The sequence below is a fragment of the Crotalus tigris genome, unplaced genomic scaffold (assembly GCF_016545835.1).
Source record: "Crotalus tigris isolate CLP2741 ecotype Arizona unplaced genomic scaffold, ASM1654583v1 scf7180000019321.97967, whole genome shotgun sequence".
NCBI lineage: Eukaryota > Metazoa > Chordata > Lepidosauria > Squamata > Viperidae > Crotalus > Crotalus tigris.
Window position 1 is genome coordinate 76,916 of NW_024097486.1, and position 20,848 is coordinate 97,763.

Consider the following 20,848-nt stretch of genomic DNA (forward strand, 5'->3'; position numbering starts at 1 on the left):
AAAATAAGAGAGATCCACCTGAAAGAAAACACAAGTATAAAATTTAGTCAGGCTTGTTAGGATACTCTGTGTGAAACTTCTTCAATAGCTTCGGGGCTCTGACATGACGTTTATGGACCCACTCATTTTGTGAGGGAGGGAGGTGTTTCCAGGCAACTAGGTACTGAGTTGCTCCATGATATCTCCTAGAGTCAAGGACTTCCTTTATTTCGAAGTGTTGTTCACCCTCCACCATGATTGGAGGTGGTGGGGGGGGGATTTTTGGCCGTAGAGGTGACTGATGCTCTCTTTTCAGCAAGCTGCAATGAAAAATTGGGTGTATTTGCCTGAGATTTTTGGGTAATTCTAATTCTACTGTTACTGGATTTATGATTCTTTTAATTGGAAAAGGTCCTATATATTTTGGTCCAAGTTTTTTACAGGGCTGTAGGGACTTTAGGTATTTTGTAGATAAGTACACCATTTCTCCTATAATGAATGGTGTAGGCTCAACCCTTTTTTTATCGGCTTGTGTTTTATATGCCTGCCTAGCTTCATCTAGTGCTTTTCTGACTATTGGCCAGGTGTTTTGTAATTTCTCCATCCATTCTTTCAGCGAGGGGATCGTTGGTTCGTTTGGGGTTAATTCTGGCATGGGGTTGAAACTTTGACCGGTGGCTATTTGAAAAGGAGTGTAACCTGTGCTGGAGTGGACTGCATTATTGTAGGCAACTTCTGCAAAAGGGAGTAAGTCCGCCCACTCGGTCTGCTGGAAACTAAGAAAACATCTTAAATATTGCTTAAGTACGGAGTTCATTTTTTCAGCCCCCCCCCCCATTTCCTTGAGGGTGGTGGCTAGATGTCAGTCCCTGAGTGGTTCCTAAGAGGGATAAAAATTCCTTCCAAAATGCAGACGTAAATTGCACCCCCCTGTCAGAGATGATGCGTTGGGGTGCCCCATGCAATCTGTAAATGTGTTGGATGAAAAGTTTTGCTAAGGCTTTTGCAGTGGGAATCTTTTGGCAAGGGATAAAGTGCACCTGTTTGGAAAACAAGTCCGTGACCGTCCAGACCACAGTATTCCCATTGCTTTCTGGCAATTCCACTATAAAATCCATGGCTATTTCTCTCCAGGGGGCTGAGGGACTTGCCACTGTTTGCAATAGTCCTGGCACTTTCCCTTGCAACCTTTTTGCCGTGGCACATTTTGGACAACTGGCTATATAACTTTCAATGTCCTTTTTCATGGATGGCCACCAAAATTGCCGTTTAATTAAATGTAAAGTTTTTACAAATCCAAAATGCCCTGCTGATTTTGTGTCATGGCAAAGGTGCATGAAAGTTACTCTTTGAGTTGTTGGTATATATAACTTTTCCCCTACCCAAGGCAACCCGTCTCTCATTGTGCACACATTTTTGTTTTTCTGGAACCATTCATCTGTTTCCAAACTTTTTCTGAATTCAATTCCAGTTTGGCTGTCCAGTTGTGGTTTTAATTTGGCTTGGGTTCTTGTGGTTACTGGTGCTGCCAGTTGTGACTCTGCCATTATTGGTCTAGAGTCTGTGGTTCGTGCGCTGTTATATTGGGGCATGCGAGATAGTGCATCTGCCAGGAAGTTCTTTCTTCCTGGTAAATGTTTGAGCTTAAATTGGAATTGGTGAAAATGCTGGGACCAGCGGGCTTGTTTGGGATTGAGTTTCCTGGAAGTTTTCAGGGCTTCTAAATTTTTGTGATCAGTCCACACCTGGAAGGGGATTTTGTTGCCTTCCAGGAACTGTCGCCACGTGAGTAATGCCCAACGTATCCCATAAGCCTCCTTCTCCCATGCGGGCCAGCGCTGTTCTGTTTCCGTGAGTTTCTTGGATGTATATGCACAGGGTTGCAATACTGCATCATCATTTTCTTGTAATAGCACAGCCCCCACTGCCACATCACTTGCATCTGCCTGTATTACGAAGGGCTTGTCCATGTCTGGGTGCCTTAGTACTGGTTCGGCAGAAAAAAGTCTCTTTAGTCTCTCAAACGCTGCTTGGCACTCCATTGTCCATGTTAGTGGCTGGCTAGGTTTTACTGAGGATGTTCCCTTCGTTTTTAGTAAGTTAGTGAGGGGCAAGGCTATCTGGGCAAATGAGGGGATGAATTGGCGGTAAAAATTTGCAAAGCCCAGGAAACTTTGTAGTTGCTTTCTTGTGCGGGGTGGTGCCCAATCTAGTACTGCTTTGACCTTCTCCGGGTCCATTTCAATGCCCTGTGGGGATATGCGATAGCCTAGGTAGTCTATCCTTTCCTGGTGGAATTCGCATTTTGAGAGTTTGGCATATAGGTGAGCGGCTCGCAGCTTCTTTAAAACCGCTCTGACAAGTTTGACGTGTTCTTCTTTTGTTTCGGTAAAGATAAGAATGTCGTCCAAGTAAACAAGGACCCCCTTAAACAGGTGCTCCCTTAGAACGTCATTGATTAATTGCATAAAGACTGCAGGGCCCCCTTGTATCCAAATGGCAAGACTTTGAATTGATAGCACCCCATGGGGCAGTTAAATGCAGTCTTCCATTCGTCCCCTTCCTTGATTCTCACGCGATAGTAAGCTTCCCTTAAGTCTAGTTTAGAAAAAATTTTCCCTTTCGATAGGTGTGACAGCATGTCTTTCATGAGGGGCAGCGGGTATAGGTTGCTTTCACTGATTGTATTCAGGGCCCTATAATCCACGCATAAACGTAAAGAGCCATCCTTCTTCTCTCTAAAAAGGACCGGGGCAGCCACTTTAGGCTTGGCTGGCTCAATGAAACCTCTCTCCAGGTTTTTTTTTAATAAATCTTTCCATTTCCTCCTTCTCCTTTGGGCTCATGGAGTATAATCTGGGCTTCGGGAGTTTTGCCCCAGGCTTGAATTCAATGGTACAGTCTGTGGGTCGGTGGGGGGGAAGCTCATTCGCCCTCTCCTCACTGAAGACTTCAGCAAGGTCCCTATATTCCTCTGGTATTTCTGTTAATCTTTTTTCCTCTCCTATGGATGCTTTTTCTATTCTTGATTCTGGTAGCCTCCCTTGGGGTTTTAAGTCCATAGGGTCCCCCTTCGGGAATTTGATTTCTGTCGTCCTCCAATTTACCCAGGGGTTCCATTTTTTCAACCATTCCATCCCTAGAATCATTGGGCATTCCATACCTGGGGTCACCACAAACGTTAAGTCCTCTTCATGGTTGCCCAGGGAGAGGTGTATTGGCAGAGTGGCTAGGGTAGCTGGCACCCCCCCTGCTATGGATCCATCTAGCTGGCCAAATGAGATTGGTTGTTCCAGTCTCCTGGATGGGATGCCCAGATTCCCCACTAGTGTTGGGCTAATGAGGCAGCGGGTGCAGCCAGAGTCTATTAGGCTTTCACCTTCACAGCTTCGGGCATGGGGGGGATTAATATAGTCATTGTTTTGAAGATGGGTGTGATGCATCCACTTACCAGGGGTTCGCCCTCCGAGCTGTCATCTGAGGCATCCACCTGCCCTGTGGTGTAGGCTGGAGTTCTTTCCCTTTGGTGAGCAGAGGTGAGGGTTTCTGCAATTTCCATCATTCTCATGGCCGTTTCCTTTGGCTTAGCTGAATACTTTTCGGGTTTGTTGATTGGGGATCTGTCTGGGTTGTGCTGGGGGGCCTTTGAGCGGCATTCTACAGCTCGATGCCCTTCTCTTCCGCACTTGAAACACCCCATTTGCTTCTTGGCTGTATCCGATGATTTCACCGGTTGGGGTGTCAGCTCAGGCGGGGGGCGGCTCCATTGTTTTCCTCGGCGGTGCCTCTTCAATATGTCGATCTCTGCTTCCTCTGCCAAGACGTACCATTCCTCAAGTCGATGTGGGTCCCCTCGGGGCAGGCAAGCATCATACAGATCATAGTTTAGTCCATCTTTGAAATGGCCAAGGAGGATGTCTTCTGGCCAATTCAGTTTGCTGGCAATGGCCCGGAATTCTTGTGTATACTCGGCCACTGGGCGTTTGCCTTGCCTCATCGTTGTTATTCTTTCACGGGCTTTGCGATCAGCCAGGGGGTCTTCAAATCGTCTTCTCAAAGAGGACATGAAACGGTTGAAGTTACTGAGTTCTGGGGCATGCAAGTTCACCACCCAATCTGCAGCTGGTCCATCCAGGGCAGATTGCACGATCCGGATGCGGGCTTTGTCGCTGGGAATGTCCTGCCCATATTCCTCCATGTAGCTGAGGACTTGGGTTAGGAAAAACCCCAAGCGTGTTGGCTCCCCTTTGAATTTCACTCCAACGGTGGACGTCTTGGAATGGATCGGTGCCTCCGTTGTTGGTGGTAGTGTCTTCCGTCCAGATTGCCATCTGTGGTCCGGTAGGGGGTGGGGGCTACTGGATCAGTAGATGTCCCTGGGGTTGCAGGTTCCACGTCCCCCTCGGTGTCTCTCCCTTTGCGGCTCCAGGAGCTGGGGCGGCCGTAGGGCTCAGTATTCTCCTCTCCTAGGGAGCTGAGAGTTCTCTTCATCAGGTCAATAGCTTTCTCTAGGATCCAGTCTGAGTACGGTGCCCAGCTTCCTCCCTCTTCACTTGCGTGCAGGGATTTCTCCATCTCCTGCTTCCATTCTGGTTGCTTGGTCCCCCGTCTCAGGATCACCTTTCTTGATTCCTTTCCCCACTCACTTTTCTTTCCAACGCCCATCGACCAGCAAGGCTTGTGGTCCTGTGTCTCCACCACTTCTTCTCCTGAGGAATCTGGCCTCTCGGATCCCAACATCTGGCAAGGTTCCAACTGGGTCAGCGGCTCTCTTTCCAGGGAGTTTTCCCCCTCTCTTGCTCCATTGTCTGACATAGTAAATTTTTGCAAAATCCCCCGGCAAGGGTCTCCCTTCCAGGTGGATTAATTTTGCAAGTCCTGTCTAATGTAAGGACCCACCCCACTTTGCATCTTAAGAAGACAGAACTCTTGGAATAATTCTTCCAACAGGAATCCTTTATTAAGAAGAAATGGTTGCAGGCATGCTAGACAGGACTTGGGGTTCAAGCTCTCCCATTCAAGGTTTTAAGGGGTTCCCCAGTAGTCCCACCCAATCAACCCCCCTTCCAGTGATAGTTTCAAGTATCACAATTCCACCCCCTTTCTTCTTTCTTCCGTCTGGATGGAGACTTCAGATAACTACATGAAAGGCAAATACCCTTCTTTGTTATGATAAGGTCCTCTGGTGCTAACGCTTTGAGGTTACAATAAACACACATTCAGCATTCAGCTCTTTGAAGTGTACTGAAGGAAGTGAGGGCCATAAAGCCCCTTTGTTCTCCCCCTTCTCTCCCTCTTATGGCAGAATCCAGAGAAGACAGAATTGGGAGTTTCTATATTTGATAATTAAAGATGAAATATAATTGGATTCTGACAGAAACTAACCAAAGAGAGAAGCAATCTAGAACTAAGGAGAAATTTCCTGAAGAACAATTAATCAGTGCTATGGATGCTCCAACGCTGGAAGTTTTTAAGAAAAGACTGGACAGCCATTTGTCTGAAATGGTATAGGATTCCCTGCCGCTGCCGCCGCCTCCTCCTCCTCATTATTATTATTATTATTATTATTATTATTATTATTATTATTATTATTATTTTGCACAAACAAAATTGAAAATCCTGGCTGTATAACATCACCATACTCATTATCTGCTGTCTTCCAAACCTGGAAGAAAAATGGTACTACTTGGAAAAAACAACAACTATATACCCAAATAATTGTATATTCACTCCTGATCACTCATCTTCTGGTTTAGAGTATTTTGCTAGATTCTTTTTCATACTCAACTGTTTTAAGTCAGTTTTTTTTTTATTTCTCTAGCATAACAACATGTTCTGTTATCTGAATAATTACATCTGAACTTAAACCAGAAAAAATAGTATGAAGGAATTAAATCATGCTGATGCTAATTTGGATGTTTCATACTATTTTGAAATAGTTTCAGTTTATTTACCTATCAGTTTATGGAACCACATATATCGCTGAATGTTCACAGAGGTGTTTATTAATTTTGAACATGTGAATAATAATATAGATTTTCAATCTAATTTTAGTATTCAAATGAAATATAGCCCTTAGATAATGAGTGTCCTATTTAAATTGTGTTCATCACAGAATTCTATTTAACACTTTTTAAAATTTTGGCTGAAAGTAATGATTTCCCAGGTAATGTGTTTTTATATAGTTCTGAATACACTTCTAGGCTGTTAGATCCTACCTCATGGGACAGAGAAGGCAGAATTGAAGTGTTACCCATAGATTGAAGCTGACTAAGGAATGAATTAAAAAAGAAATTATACATAAATTACATAGGAGTTCAGATTGGTTGACTCTATTCGTGTTAAGTTTGTACCTTGTCTTGTTTTATAAATTTTACAGTCACTTTGGATCAAAATTTCCATTTTGTCTTTATATATAGTTGAAAAACCTCAGATTTTAAAATAACATTTTTACAGAGATTTCAGGCTATTTTACAGTATTAAATCTCCAAGGAAACTCCTTGAAGTGTCTTAGTTCAGTAATGCTGATTTAGTGTATTCTAATTATGTGTCATCTTCTAATGCTGATTTTGTGTGGCAGAACCGAGCTGGGTCGTCAAAAGCTTCACACCCAGGATTTATTTTACCAACTGGAAAGAGCAAATGAAAAGGTTATTGAGGTAAGTTCAATAATATCATCTGAATGTTATGCTTCAGCTATAAGGACTGCTCTATTTGAATATTACTGTCACTTGGATTGAAGCTGTTCTGACCCAGAGACACATATTCTTTTTCCGATTTCGCACATTGGAAAACATGTTAGAAATTACTAGTATCTTTACTGCTGTTTAAACATTAAAATGTGGTGAGTGAAGAGTTTTTTTTACTAACATCTGTAATTTATCCTTTCATCATGTTGTATTACATTTTTTCTGCAATTACAGATAAATGTAAATTTTACTTTCATTTAAATTTTCATTTTTCTGCAGCTACACAGACATTGTAATTATTACCTTAACCATCTGCTAAAAAAAAATAAAAAGTTAATTCTTTATCCTGATAAAACTACGTTATAAACAAAAGCCTTCTAAATCTTTCTGTGCTGCCTCCTGGTAATGGAGGGGTGTTTCTGCCAAGTGATTATAATCCCATAAGAGTTCCCAAGGCGTGAAGCTCATCTCAGCAAAAGCTAGCAGGCATCTGTATTCAGCAGCAATAGAGCAAGATGCTGGAGGCACATGATCACTTTAGTGGCAACAGCAAAGACATCATTTTCTACTATTTTTATTAAGAAAACCATATGAATGTCTTAAGACATCAGTGAACTGAAATAGATTGCAATTGATTATTTTTCAGTCAGAAGAGAACAGTTTTATGTCAATCTCCCAAGTAGACCAAACAGTTAAAATAACAAAATGAGCAAAATCTTTATTGTAAGGTTACAGTAACAACTTTCCAAACTGAGTTGATGCTACATGGAGCTACTTTTTTATTGTTCAAAGTCCATTTGCAATTTCTGTGACAAATTTTACATTTGTAATAAGTGATTTCATTTATACAGAGCGAAAAATTAATGAGGGAATATCAAGAAAAAGTCAACAGACTTCAAAATCGACTAAATCAAGCAGAAGAGAGGGCAACTACAGCATCTCAACAGGTATCTAAACTGGTCCACTTAAATGAATAAAGAGCTTTTTAAAAAAGAAAAATATACTTTATGGAACAATGGTTACTGTAGCTGTTAAAATCAATGCATGTATTGTATGCATATAAGCATGATAAGGCCTTATAGATATAATCGTTGTACTTGCATTAATTTTACCTTTTTTATTAGTTTTTCTGTTATATTGAAATAAAGACAGAACATTTTAAAATGGATGTTTATACAGAACTAGAAGATATACTAAAAGGAAATGTCTGTCTAGAAATTCTGAATAGGTTTGAAGAACTAACATAAAATTATAACTTAAATCACCATGCAGAAATCTCAACATTAGTACCAAATTATTTGTGAAAATAGGGTTACTTAGCACAACCATTCTTTCAAATCCATCAGTTTAAAAGGTAATTTGGTAGGTAAAATATAAGAATGCAATATAGAAACATTAATACACTGGTCTCTTACAACTGGAGACTTCTGTATTATTTCACTTGCAGGATCAGATATGAATCCATAATTCATCATGGGATAAACAGGTAATGCCATTCAGAAGTTGGACCTTTAACCACTCTAATCACTGTAGCTGATATAAGTTGGAATCCACTTATATCTATCTGAAAGGTCTTACGTTCCTCAGAAAATAATTCCCTCCTCTCACACAAGTAGGTAGAAGCTCTAAGCTACGTACTAACAAATTTGCAGGTCAGAGAACATTTAGTGTGTTCATAATAATGGTGGCTGGAAAAAAATTCTCAATTTTACATAGAAAGAAAATAATTTCTGTAACATATCTATTTCAGGTTGTATTGTCATCTAATTTGTTTAAAAGGATCCAGTGAGGAAAGGAACTAATCATTGTGTTTAATTACAGCTCAGCGCCATAACATTGCAGAAGAAAAAGGCCACCTACTTGATAGAGCAAAAAGAAATGTGAAGTAATATGTCCTTTCATAGTCTGTAAGTACAAGTTGCCTAAGAAAAGTACCTTTGGCGCCTTAGAATGTTTCATGTAAAATGCTGTATCTTTTCCAGGTACTACATTGCTTTATAAAACAAATGTATTTTTTTCTATTCACAACAAACATTAAAGAGACAGCTGAGAAAATGTGTAAAAACATCTCTACAAAGTTTAGTTTTGAAAATTAGAATTGTATACTGTTGAATTGGATTTTTCTAATCTATACAATCAATTTATTAGTTATTTAACTTTCAGATGTTGAATGTTCTATCTATTCAACCAATATTGCTGAATTGCTGCTTAGCATCAACGTCCCTTACCTGTTTGAAAAGTAGACAGACTCGGTATATCAGATATACAATTAACAAAGCTATTCTTACTCGGCATTTAAATTACTGTAAAAGTAGAAATTCCATTTATAGCAATTCTTTAGCTGTCCAGAACAATATTTAGGATGTTATCACATTGTTATATGGACTAAATTGTCTACATTATCTTGGAAAGTCCATGATTTCTCAAGATAGAAAAGTCTAACGTATATTTCAAACTCCTTCTTTGGTTAGGTACAAGGAATACATGAAAAAGAAAAAATATTTTGTTTAGAGCTAGATAAAATGTCAGACCGTGCAATGGTCAGAGAAATTGCAAAAAAACCCACGAGTTACATCTCTGACTCTACACAGGCGTCAGTTAGCATACTAAATGTTCATGAAAGTACAATTAGAAAAAAACTGAACACGTATGGTTTGTTTGGAAAGATTGTCAGGAGAAAGCCTCTTCTCACTAAAAAGAACATGGTAGCACAACTTAGGTTTGCAAAGTTGCATCTGAACAAATCACAAGACTTCTGGAACACTATTCTTTGGACAGACCAGACCAAAGTGGAGATGTTTGGCCATAATGCAAGTACCACATTTGGCAAAAACCAAATACTCCATATCAGCACAAACATCTCATACCAACCATCAAGCGTGGTGGAAAGGTGATGATTTCGGCTTGCTTTTTTAGCCATAAAACCTGGGCATCTTGCAGTCATTGAGTTGACCACGAACTCCTCTAAATACCACGTATTCTAAGTAAAATGTGAGGCCCACTTTCCGACAGTTAAAGCTTGGCTGACATTAGATCATGCAACAGGACAATAATTCCAAGCACACCAGCAAATCTACAATAGAATGGCTGGGGGAAAAAAAAGTAGGGTATTGCAATGGCCCAGTCAAGTCTAGACCTCAACTGAGTGCAATGCTGTAGTGCAGTGGTTCTCAACCTGTTTCACAGGGGTCGCCAAACAACGCAGTCTGCCATTTTTCCCCTTTTCCTTGGTTGTGCTACTCCCTTTTATTCTATTGGCTTTTGAAAGCCAACAGAATAGACTCTTGAATAGAGTCTAATTCTATTGGCTTTCAAAAGCCAATAGGAATTGTCCAGGCTGTCTCTGCCCTGCTGAGCCCGCCAAAAGTCCCATTCTGCAAATGGTGCTGCAAGTTGTCTGCAGCGAAGGCGAGCTGTCTGGAAGTTTCCACCCCTCCCTGCTGAGTAACTACTAAAAATGTAAGTAAAAGAGGGCCAGGAGTGGGAGCTGGGAGGCCAGCGGGCGCAGGGATTGCTGGCGCGCGTGGGGCCCTGCGGGTGCCTTACCTCCCTTGGGCTGGGCCAGCTGGTGGCCCAGCCGGTGGTCAGCCTGCGCCGTCTCTGCCGCTTGCCAGCTATGCCTCGGCCGGTGCAGGGGGCGGCACCACGCATGTGCGGCTCTCCCGGGCAGGGAAAGTCCTCGACTTACAACCGGTTGAGTAGTCCTCGACTTACGACTGGTTGGGTAGTCCTCGACTTACAACCAGTTGGGTAATCCTCGACCTACGACCGGGTGGGGTCGCGGCATTAAAAAGGTTGAGAACCACTGCTGTAGTGGGACTTCAAGAGAGCTGTGCATAAACATGCCCACAAATCTCAATGAACTAAAGCAATGTTGTAAAGAAAAGTGGGACAATGATGTGAGAATCTGATAAAGTCATGCAGAAAATAATTATCCCAAGTTATTGCTACTACAGGTGGTTTTACAAGCTATTGAATCATGAGGTGTATTTAGTTTTTCACACATGCCTTCCATTTTGGCTTTCTTTTTGTAAAATAAATTATAGCATGGTATAATAAGTCGTGTGTTGTTGTTCATTTGAGGTTGTGTTTAACTATTATGCTAAGGACCAGATGATTTTTATTATGTCCTGATACATAAAAGCATAGAATTCAAAGAGGGTGTTCTTTCTTTCTCATAGGACTGTATGTACTTGGAACAAGTGAGCTACATTGTTTTCTAATCCTTGAAAACATTAGTAATGGCAATTAGTCATAGGCCAACCAAGCTGTGATCTCATTCCAGCAACACTGAAAAAGCCATCTTTGTATTTGACCTGCAGTCTAAAAACTCAATATAAGGGTTTCAAAATATAGTATAGTTCAGGAACAAACATGCAATATATCTTTTGCCTTTGCAACCTAACCTGAAACCTCTCCAGTTTATCACTGCAATCCAGTGTATGCACAGCAGCAAAATCCAACTCATTTCTCTTGGCCTAAACGGGCATGAATGGAAGTTAACACTATCAATTCTGTATACTTTAGAATATAACAGTAATAAGTTAATGTAATTTTTCATTTTATTATTTGCCATCTGATTAAAAAAAAGAATATATTGTTGTCAAATAAACTCAGATATCACACTATAACACTTAAGTGTATTGCAAAATGTACAGCATTTATTCACATACAGACAAAGGCACAATTCTACTAAATATTTTAACAAAAAATACAGCCATCTTCAACTAGGTCTTTATAAATACTTCAAAAAGGGAGGAAAATAAATACAGGATTGGGCCATGTAATATAAAATAGTCATCTCTACATATACTTTATTTCTATTTGTTTTATCATCATGCACCTGTTTTCAAATTGGAGCAAAATGGACACCAAAGCTAGGCACATAGTGAAAAAATCCTCTGTACAAGGTTTTACAAATGTAGTAAGATCTTTTTACCCAATTTACGTAAAATAATCAAGATTTTGTACATATGAGACATACATTATCTTTCATTAGTTTAGACTGGCACATATGTGTATGGGTGTCCGGAAATGGGCAGCATTCCAGTCAATATTACTAAAATGTTTATTACCCTATATTTCAATGTAGTACACCAAGATTTCTTGGGCAATCTGCATAAGTAAAATGTGGAGCTAACAAGAAATCTCCATTTTATCAATGAAATTAATGTAGTGGTTGTAAAGAATATGGTTTTATTTATACATTTTCATGTACTGAGTGTTAAATATGGTATGAAACAGCTGGTCATACTGATTTTACCTACTTCTATAGTTGGACATTGGGGGTAAGGGAAAAACACTATTTTTTCTTCTTTTGCTATTAATTTTTGGTTCAGCATTAATCAAAACATCAGAAAGCTTATTAACCTAAATATGGTGGGGAAAACAGATAAGGCATTCTTTCTGCACAAATGCTAATACTCCTAATAGTGCAAATGTAATCTGATACCTCTTTCAAAATTGATCATAACATTGAATAATGTTTATTTAACATCAAATTTATTTCTTCTATGGCTTGATGAAAAACTCCCTGTTGGGCAAGTTAACCAATATTATTTCACTTAAACCTCACCTCAAACACTTATTGTATTAAATAATCAATTAATCACATCCCTCTTATATTTAACAAGAATATGCCTGCTTTTAAGGCAGGAAACCTTGCTATATACCTGTAATATATGGGTAGTTTAATCCAAAGCAACAAAGCCGTGTATATATATCTTACTTTCCAGTTGCTTTCTAAAATGGCATTTTAAAATGTTTAGAATTTAAAATCTTAACCTGCTTGTTAATTCTATCCATCCTGACTCAAAGGCAATGCATAGACTACTCTAATACAGCACTCTCTGTAGAAAGGAGATGGAGAATGTTCTTTCTTTTAAATTTTAATAATTTCCTTGACAATGAAGCAAGCTGCCAAAAAAAAAAAAACCTGCCTATATAAAGTTCTGTTAAAGAACTGGAACTGCAGTGTACCAATAGCCATCACTGGAATTACAGCTATTACATACACACAGAGCCTAAGATCAGAAAATGATGGTCTGATGAAATGTGACCATTTCACAACCTCCTCATTGTTCATGCATGAGTCCCATTTCAGTTTCCCATTCAGTTCTAACCACAGCATCCGGGGATATCTGAATTTGATAGGCCAAGTTAAATAATGGCCTTTCAAAGGCTGTATTTTTTTATTTTAATGAAGCCAATTACTCTTATATTAAATTATGATTAGCACTAAGCTTGATACTGAGGGTGGAGGCAAAAGATTAGTGAGGGGGAAACTGAATTTGTAGCTTATTATAGGTACAATAATCTTGGATTATTACCACTGCTTTAGAAGTAAATGGGGATATGTTCTGATGCATGTTCCCAATTATAGAGTCAGTGAATCAGTAATTTAGAATTCATGGGATCACGTACAATATTTCTCTATCCAAAATTTAGGATTGTAAGAAAACTGTACTTTATAAACCTCCTCAAATACAATGTATTATTGATGATCAGTGACTTGCATAGCAAGATGAAACAGTAGCACTCTAGTTTTCAGCTGAAACCTCTGGAAGACTTGAGTCAAATTGCAAGGTTCCAACGTTTGTTTTAAAACATTATTTTACTTGTAGTAAGTAAAAACTAATGATGATGAGTTGCCAAAACAAAATACCTACTGCTCCTTACATTTCTCATAACTTCATTATCTCTGATATTGTTTATATCCAAGTTGAGTCCCAAAAGTTGTAATAGTCTTTGTGTCTTACAAATGCACTCTGCTGAGTACACAAAATAGGCTAATACTCTGTTCACTTATTATTGCTGATGGCTTTTTCTCTCTAGTTATTGCAGTTTTAATGATGTAATCAAAACACTCTTTTGTCAAATCTAATCCATATCATGAAGTCTTGTTGTTAAATTGGTTTGAATGTAAAGCACTATTCGCATCTTATTGCCTTACCATTTTTTTCAAAAAATATACATATATATTTATTACATCCTTCTTTTTGTATTTAAAGTAACCCTTATGTGTTAGAAACTTGCATATCCCAACACATAATATTAGTGCATATAAAGAAAGGCTGATGACTACTGCCTTTGGAAATACAGTCATATCTTCACGGCAAACTTCAAACATTTGTCTGCCATTGCTTCTCCCAAATCTGTTAATATGCTAAGAATTTTTCTATTATAAAAATTCTCCCCCGTTATAGATTTACAATTTGCAGTATATTTCAGGGGTGTGGGTGTGTAGGAGAAACAAGACAGCCAACCCTGTTTTGCCACAGAGACACATTTAAGTCTGTCACTTGAATTGTCTTTGTATTTCACATGGCAAGTACTAGCAGAATACAGCAAGCTTACAAACCTTTCTTTCAAAACAAGATCAAGTACTTTAAGACATAGGTACCCCTTCCCTTAATTTGAGAGAAGTAAATAATTTTCCTTAATTCTTTGTCTGGGTCCCTTCAGAATAGCACTGTATATATGCTGCAGTTACTTTTTTTATTCTGGGCAGCTTGGATTTACCCCTTAGGGTATCTAGCTGTCATTCTTACCTGCTTGAAAACTTTTGTGTCTAAAAACATTTGGAGTTAACAAAGGTTACAGCTGCCAAAATTCCCCTGAATTCTAATACAGCAAAAAAAACGAGACTAGGATTTACTCTAAGCACAGCCTGAGGAGAGTGACCAGATTAGGATAAGCAGTGCACCAAAATTTAATTCATTACTCTCTTACATATTAACAGCTTGTGCTTTTCAGGGACGGGAGAAGAAAAACTTCAGTGCTATCTGCATGAAGTAGGGTCTACCCAGACAATCCAATTAGCTTATCCTTCTTTTTAAAATGAGCATTCAGCATATTAATCAATTGGAAAGCAATATTATTTTCTCAGATTTCTTTGAGACAATTGCAAATAATGTTCACACCTCACAGTCATGAGAATGGTGAAGGAAATACTCATACTCAAGTGCACGTAAACAACTTTCTACAGCCTAGGGAAAATGTGTTCATTCTTGATAGATCTTGTAGTCGTAATTAAAACTCTTTTGTCCCACCAATAAATAGAAAAGAGTAGCTACTTGTTTTTTTATCCAGGCTGGAGCTTCACTGGTTCCAGTGCTGCTATTCTGTATCACTCTCCAGTCAAGAGGCAAGAATACTTCTCCTAATAAAATCTGTCCTTCTAGGGAGAGAGCTATTTGATCCCAGCCTGCATTTCTTCTCAGACATCTCAGTTTCTGAATCACTCATCTCTGCATCCGGGGCATATCCATCATTCTCACTGTCCATTTTTAAGTTGCTTTTTGCCCTATCTTTAGGGGAAACTTGTCCGAGAGCCGAGTAAGAGAAATTAGAGTTTTGGCGGCATGCCTCCTCCTGCCCTTCTCCCTGCTGTTGCCTTTCTCCTTTCTTTGGAATTCGGAATCCTCCCCAATTTTTCACAGGGCTTCTGGGTGTTGTAGGCACTTTAACTGGACTCGGGTTATAATTTATTCTGAAAAAGGATCCATTGCATTTAGGCACCATATCCCTCCGGATTCCGGGTGCTGATCTGCCACTTGGGTGGTTCACTGCCCTTTTATTTTCTAACTGCCTCTGAAAGGATTCATTTGACTTCAGGGGCTTGTAGTTATGTTTGGGAGGTTTCTCCTTCAATCCTACCTTTATCATGTCACAATGAGAATGATTGTCTCTTTTCTTGTGGTCTTCTGTTACAATCCCATTCTTCTGTTGTGCTGCTCCAACTTGTGCTTCTGCAAAGGTTTTTTCAAAACTGAAAAAGCTACCAGAAGAAGCAAGACCCTCCCTTTGGCTGGGCTGCTTCAGCAATGGTTTGTTATTGTGCCTAGAATTTCTCCTCATTTGCTCTCTCTTCTCTGTTTTTTTCAGTGAATGACTTAACGACATGCCCATTTGTTTTCGGAAGAAAGCCGAATGCCATTTCAAATCCTCTATCTTAGGTGCATCTGGGCCCAATGGTGAACTGTTGAAGAGCACCAAATTTTCCATCGAGGAGAAAGAGGAAGGCATACCTGGAGAGACACCAATAAACATGTTAAAGTTGTTCTAAAATTACTCATCCTGTATTTACCTTCAGTAAAAACTTCCATTAGTTGTACTAAATTCTTACTGGAATGAATGGAATTTAAAAATGAATTTAATCCAAGACTCATTTTTCCTATTAATTTCAATAGGACTTACATTCAATTAATTTACTACAGCTACTACAGTACTTCGTTACTCATGTAGGTAGTATAGCCAGTGCTAACATGGGGTATTAATTTCACATTATATTGTATCTTAAGTACCTAATCAGTTAAGTCAGTAGAAATAAATTAAGGTGTTTTAATGATAAGACTATTTTGGTGCACTAAATACTATCTTCATTATTTTTGCTTTTTACTTATTTTTGGATCTCTCTCTTTTTTTTTATAGAAAAACAGAAACAAATCTAGACTTGTTAACCAGTTTTAGTCCTGCCTATGCTGTAGTAGGGTATGTGTAGCACATTCCCTGCTACAGTAATGACAATATTGGTCAATTTTGGCACCTTTTGGCCTATATGCCTCAAGTGTTACCAAAACACAGTTTTATCTCAAACATGCTCATACTATATGCTGACTCTAAACCGCTTAGAGAAGGCTGTAAAGCACTGTGAAGCAGTACAAAAGTCTTAGTGGTATTGCTATTTCCAGATTACCATGCATGCTATTGCCCTTATCCCACTGATTAGGAAGTAAGTACTAAGTCCTAACAAATACTTAGAATGCATCTACATGGAGGGAAATGTGTAGTGGAGAGCCCCAAGGCTCTCTTTTGGGCCCAGTGCTCTTCAACATCTTCATCAATGATTTGGATGAAGGGATAGATGGGGAACTCATCAATTTTGCAGACGACACCCAGCTGGCAGGAATAGCCAACACTCCAGAAGACAGGCTTAAGATACAGGAGGATCTTGACAGACTTGAACATTGGGCGCTATCTAACAAAATAAAATTCAATGGTGAAAAAAGTAAGGTTCTACATTTAGGCAAGAAAAACCAAATGCACAGGTATAATATAGGTGGTACCTTGCTCAATAGTAGTAACTGTGAGAGGGATCTCAGAGCCTTAATTGACAAACACTGAAATTGAACCAGCAATGTGCTGCAGCTGCCATAAAAGCCAGCACAGTGCTAGGCTGCATTAACAGGGATAGAATCAAGATCACGTGAAGTGCTAATACCACTTTACAATGCCTTAGTAAGGCCACACTTGGAATACTGCATCCAGTTTTGGTCACCACTGTGTAAAAAAGATGTTGGGACTCTAGAAAGAGTACAGAGAAGAGCAACAAAAATGATTAGGGACTGGAGGCTAAAACATGTAAGGAACGGTTGCTGGAATTGGGCATGTCTAGTTTAATGAAGAGAAGGACAAGGGGAGACATGATAGCAGTATTTCAATATCTCAGGGGTTGCCACAAAGAAAAGGGAGTCAAGCTATTCTCCAAAGCACCTGAAGGCAGGACAAGAAGCAATGGATGGAAACTATCCAAAGATAGAAGCAACCTAAAACTAAGGAGAAATTTTCTGACAGTTAGAACAATTACCGTAAATGCCAGCGTATAAGACGACTTCCGCGAGCACTGAAATCGGCGCCAAAGACGGGGGTCGTCTTATACGCCGAGTCGTCTTATACGCCGGAAATACTGGTAGTTTCCGGCATATAAGACGACGTTCTAGGAATGCGGCCCGGTTATAAAGACGGGGGTCGTCTTATACGCTGGGTCGCCTAATACGGCGGCATATACGGTAATCAGTGGAACAACCTCTTCCAGAAGCTGTGAATGCTCCAACACTGGAAATTTTTAAGAAGAGACTGGACAGGCATTTATCTGAAATGGTATAGGGTTTCCTGCCTGAGCAGAGGGTTGGACTAGATGATCTCCAAGGTCCCTTCCAACTTTATTATTAATATTGCTAAAGGCAATATATCAAGATAAATAATGTAAGAACAGGGGGAAAGAAAGGATAGTTACCACAGATACAAAGATATGGAAAGCTACAGCATGTATTTGTATATATTATCTGCATGTCAGTTCTAAAGCATGCAAATGCAAGTAGATAAATAGGTACCACTTCAGTGGGAAATAGTGTTCTGTATGCCTCAGGGTATAGTCATGCCAGTAACTTGACCATAAAAGTGTCTTCAGACAGCTAGGAAATGTACATAAGCACTGCCCCCTAGAGTAGGACATAACTGGACAAGGGAAATATTTACCTTTTATAAACTAATTATAGATATGTTTCCTTTTTTATATCATGCTTTTAATTTTTTTGTTTATTACTTCTTAATGTCTTTTCTATGCTCTTTCTGAGATAAATAATATGATGTATATGTAGGTAAACATGGTTTTTTAAAAAAAAAATGGGTCTTAGGATGTATATTGAAAAGTTTTATACAATATACATCCCAAGACCCACTCACCCCTCCCCCACTTCTCAGAGCTGAATACAGAGTTACAAATAAACAATCAAACTCTTAAAAAAAAAATTACCCAACTATACTAGTAACCAAGTCCATAACGCACTTTAACTCCCTTATAAATATAAACAAATTAAAAATAAACATAATATAAACAAATCAATATTGTTAAACCATACTAAAACTAATAAAAATTAAAAAAGAAACTATTAATAATATTCTAAAGTTTACTCATAAGCTAATTGAAACTTTTTAATCCCATATTTGTTCTGAATATAATCTATCCATCTTCTCCAAACCGAAATATATCTTTCTTGTGAGTGATCCTTCAAGTAAACAGAAATTTTTGCCATTTCTGCTAAATTTGACACCTTAAAGTGTCTAATCTTCTATAGTAGGCAAAGAATCTTTCTTCCAATATTGCCCTACTAATAACCTTGCAGCTGTTATAAAATTCAACATCAAAATAGTTTCTTTAGCATCACAATCTACAATAACAGTAGGTAAACATGGTTTTAAATAGTTGTAAAACAAAACGCTTTTTTTCCCCAACCAGCTTATTTTTACAGAAATTGTTTCAGTTTCTGTTTTTTCAAAAATGCTCCTCCTACATAGTGAAAAACTATGTCCCATTTGACCAAACTATATAAATTATATATTTGGCTGATATAAAGATGCTATTTTAACACATCTTATAATAATAAATTGTGATTAACCTACTTACAGTGATGATGAAACTTTTAGAGACCGAGTGCCCAAAATCACCCGCCTGCCCGCTCCGTTGCCTACTCCTGCTCCACCCCCCATTCTGCCACCTGCTCACAGGGCCACCCACTGCCTCCACGGCCTGCCGCAGATTGCCTAAGTAGACCTGCAGCGCCATGGTGGCCACGCCTTCCACCCATGCAGAGCAGCAGCATCTGAGCACATTGGGCGCGAAGGCAGAGTCTTGTCCCTGCTCTTTGGCTGCCATATCCTTGGCTGTGCTCCTCGGTGCAGGCCGTGCCCGAGGGTGACTCTCCGGGGGGGGGGCCTTCTGGTGAGGAGGGGCTGCAGGGAAGGTGGGGCTGGGGCAACAGCGCACGTGCCCACAGAGAGAGCTGCCTCTGGCCTACTACATTCCTAAAAATCATAAAACTAAGTTAAGTTTTGAAGTGCATCAATTAAAAATCAACACTGCCTTAGCTTGGTCTGTGGAGCACAAATATATTTTTCATAGATTTATTACGTTGTCATTTATCTTATAATGGGAAATGTTAAATTGAATTAATACAAGTTCTATTAAGATGCAAATATGAAATAACTGAACAAAATTTAGAACCTTATCCCGTGCTAAAGTAATAAAATATAAGAGAATGAAGTATGACACTATTCTCTAGGTTTCTGACCAACATGTGTTAAGAAAAGCATCTACTAATTTCTACTCTTGATTAGCAAACTTTTTGCAATCAAAAATCCTGAAAAATGAAGCATAGAATTGTATGAAATCTTCTACATTTAAATGCATATTATATGTACACAAACACTTGCAGGCTATCAAGTTGTCTGCAAATTTCTGGGTCTGAATATATTCACTGCCAGCATGTAGTCTCCCCAGAATACATGGTCTTTGACAGAAATAAGGTTCCCAAATCTGCTTATACTAAATTATAATTTGCTAAATGAAGTAATACTGTTGCATGGATGTGAGAAGTGGCAACTTGGAGGTATTACAACTTTCAAAAGGAAGCAAAAATAAGAAATGAGACTATAAAACAGCAACAAACTATCTAAACAGCCATAATAATAATACTGTATTTTTATAAATATTTGCAATGGCTATACTTTTAGAGAATTCTTTTCCAAGGATATAAAAATATAAATCAATAAATTCCTTAAAGTGGCAGCAAAGATAATCCATACAATCTTTTTACACCTGAGGGCATTGGTGGAAAACTGGGTAGGGAGAAAATAATTTTGAATTAATTAAAATTTAATGTATGTACTTACAGACAATCAAATCAAAATTTTATTATGGTCACAGGCTAGCATAAAGAAAATTAATGTCATTATTTCCCATTTATTTGTTCTTTTATATCAAGAAGGGGCACAAAACATGAGCATTACAGCATTAATTTTAATTCCAGATCATTTGACAGTGTTTTTCCAATGCCATTCTCTGAAAAATAAGAGAAAATGACAAAACTTACCTGAAGTTCTTTCATGTTCTACAAGATTTGTATAAAGATGAAATATCTGTTCCTGGACTTTGCAAACAGATCTTTTAATTTTTTCCCGTCGGGTCACCATGTAAGTGAGGTTCCGTACCTAGAAACATTGAAAATACTGCTAATATGAAGAATGCATAAAGGAAGTTTAAGATTATTTTGAAGTTGTTTGGAAAAAAATAGTGGCTCATCTGGAAACCTCTTTATAGTGAGTGAGACAAAGAAAAAAAAATTGAAGTAAAGAAGCATCTTGGATGAAAAGCGAAACATTTTCAAGGAAAAAATACCAAGGAAGTCCAGTTTCTTTTGAAAAGCACCTTTAGGATAACCATGACCGGATGACTCGGGGGGGGGGGGGGAGGGGGAAATCCTTTATTAAAAGGATTAAAAAGAGAAAGAATTTGGATAGAAAACCTTAAGACAGCATTAATGGCCTTCTTCTAAAAATGGTATCTTATCAATTCAGCCCTTTCAGTCTGGAGCCTAAGTACTCCCTAATTGCACATATCT

General features: G+C 38.8%; 2 protein-coding genes across 5 annotated transcripts in view; one reads left to right on the forward strand and one right to left on the reverse strand.

Annotated features, from left to right (window-relative positions):
* Positions 1–15,831, forward strand: part of SCLT1 (sodium channel and clathrin linker 1) — a 43,706-nt gene extending 27,875 nt beyond the window's left edge. For all 4 annotated transcript variants that reach the window (XM_039361626.1, XM_039361623.1, XM_039361627.1 and 1 more), the window contains 4 exons: positions 6,560–6,638; positions 7,520–7,615; positions 8,490–8,575; positions 15,555–15,831. In XM_039361626.1, the coding sequence (XP_039217560.1) occupies positions 6,560–6,638; positions 7,520–7,615; positions 8,490–8,552 (238 nt within the window). In that variant the 3' untranslated portion in view covers positions 8,553–8,575; positions 15,555–15,831. The remainder of the gene's footprint in view (positions 1–6,559; positions 6,639–7,519; positions 7,616–8,489; positions 8,576–15,554) is intronic.
* LOC120316258 (protein Jade-1-like) lies at positions 11,308–20,638 on the reverse strand. Its single transcript, XM_039361628.1, has 2 exons — positions 20,321–20,638; positions 11,308–15,697 (listed from the first exon to the last, which is right to left on the reverse strand). Exons 1-2 carry the CDS (start codon positions 20,418–20,420, stop codon positions 14,808–14,810), a joined length of 990 nt encoding a protein of 329 aa, XP_039217562.1. The 5' UTR covers positions 20,421–20,638; the 3' UTR covers positions 11,308–14,807.
* Between the last annotated feature and the right edge of the window lie 210 nt (positions 20,639–20,848).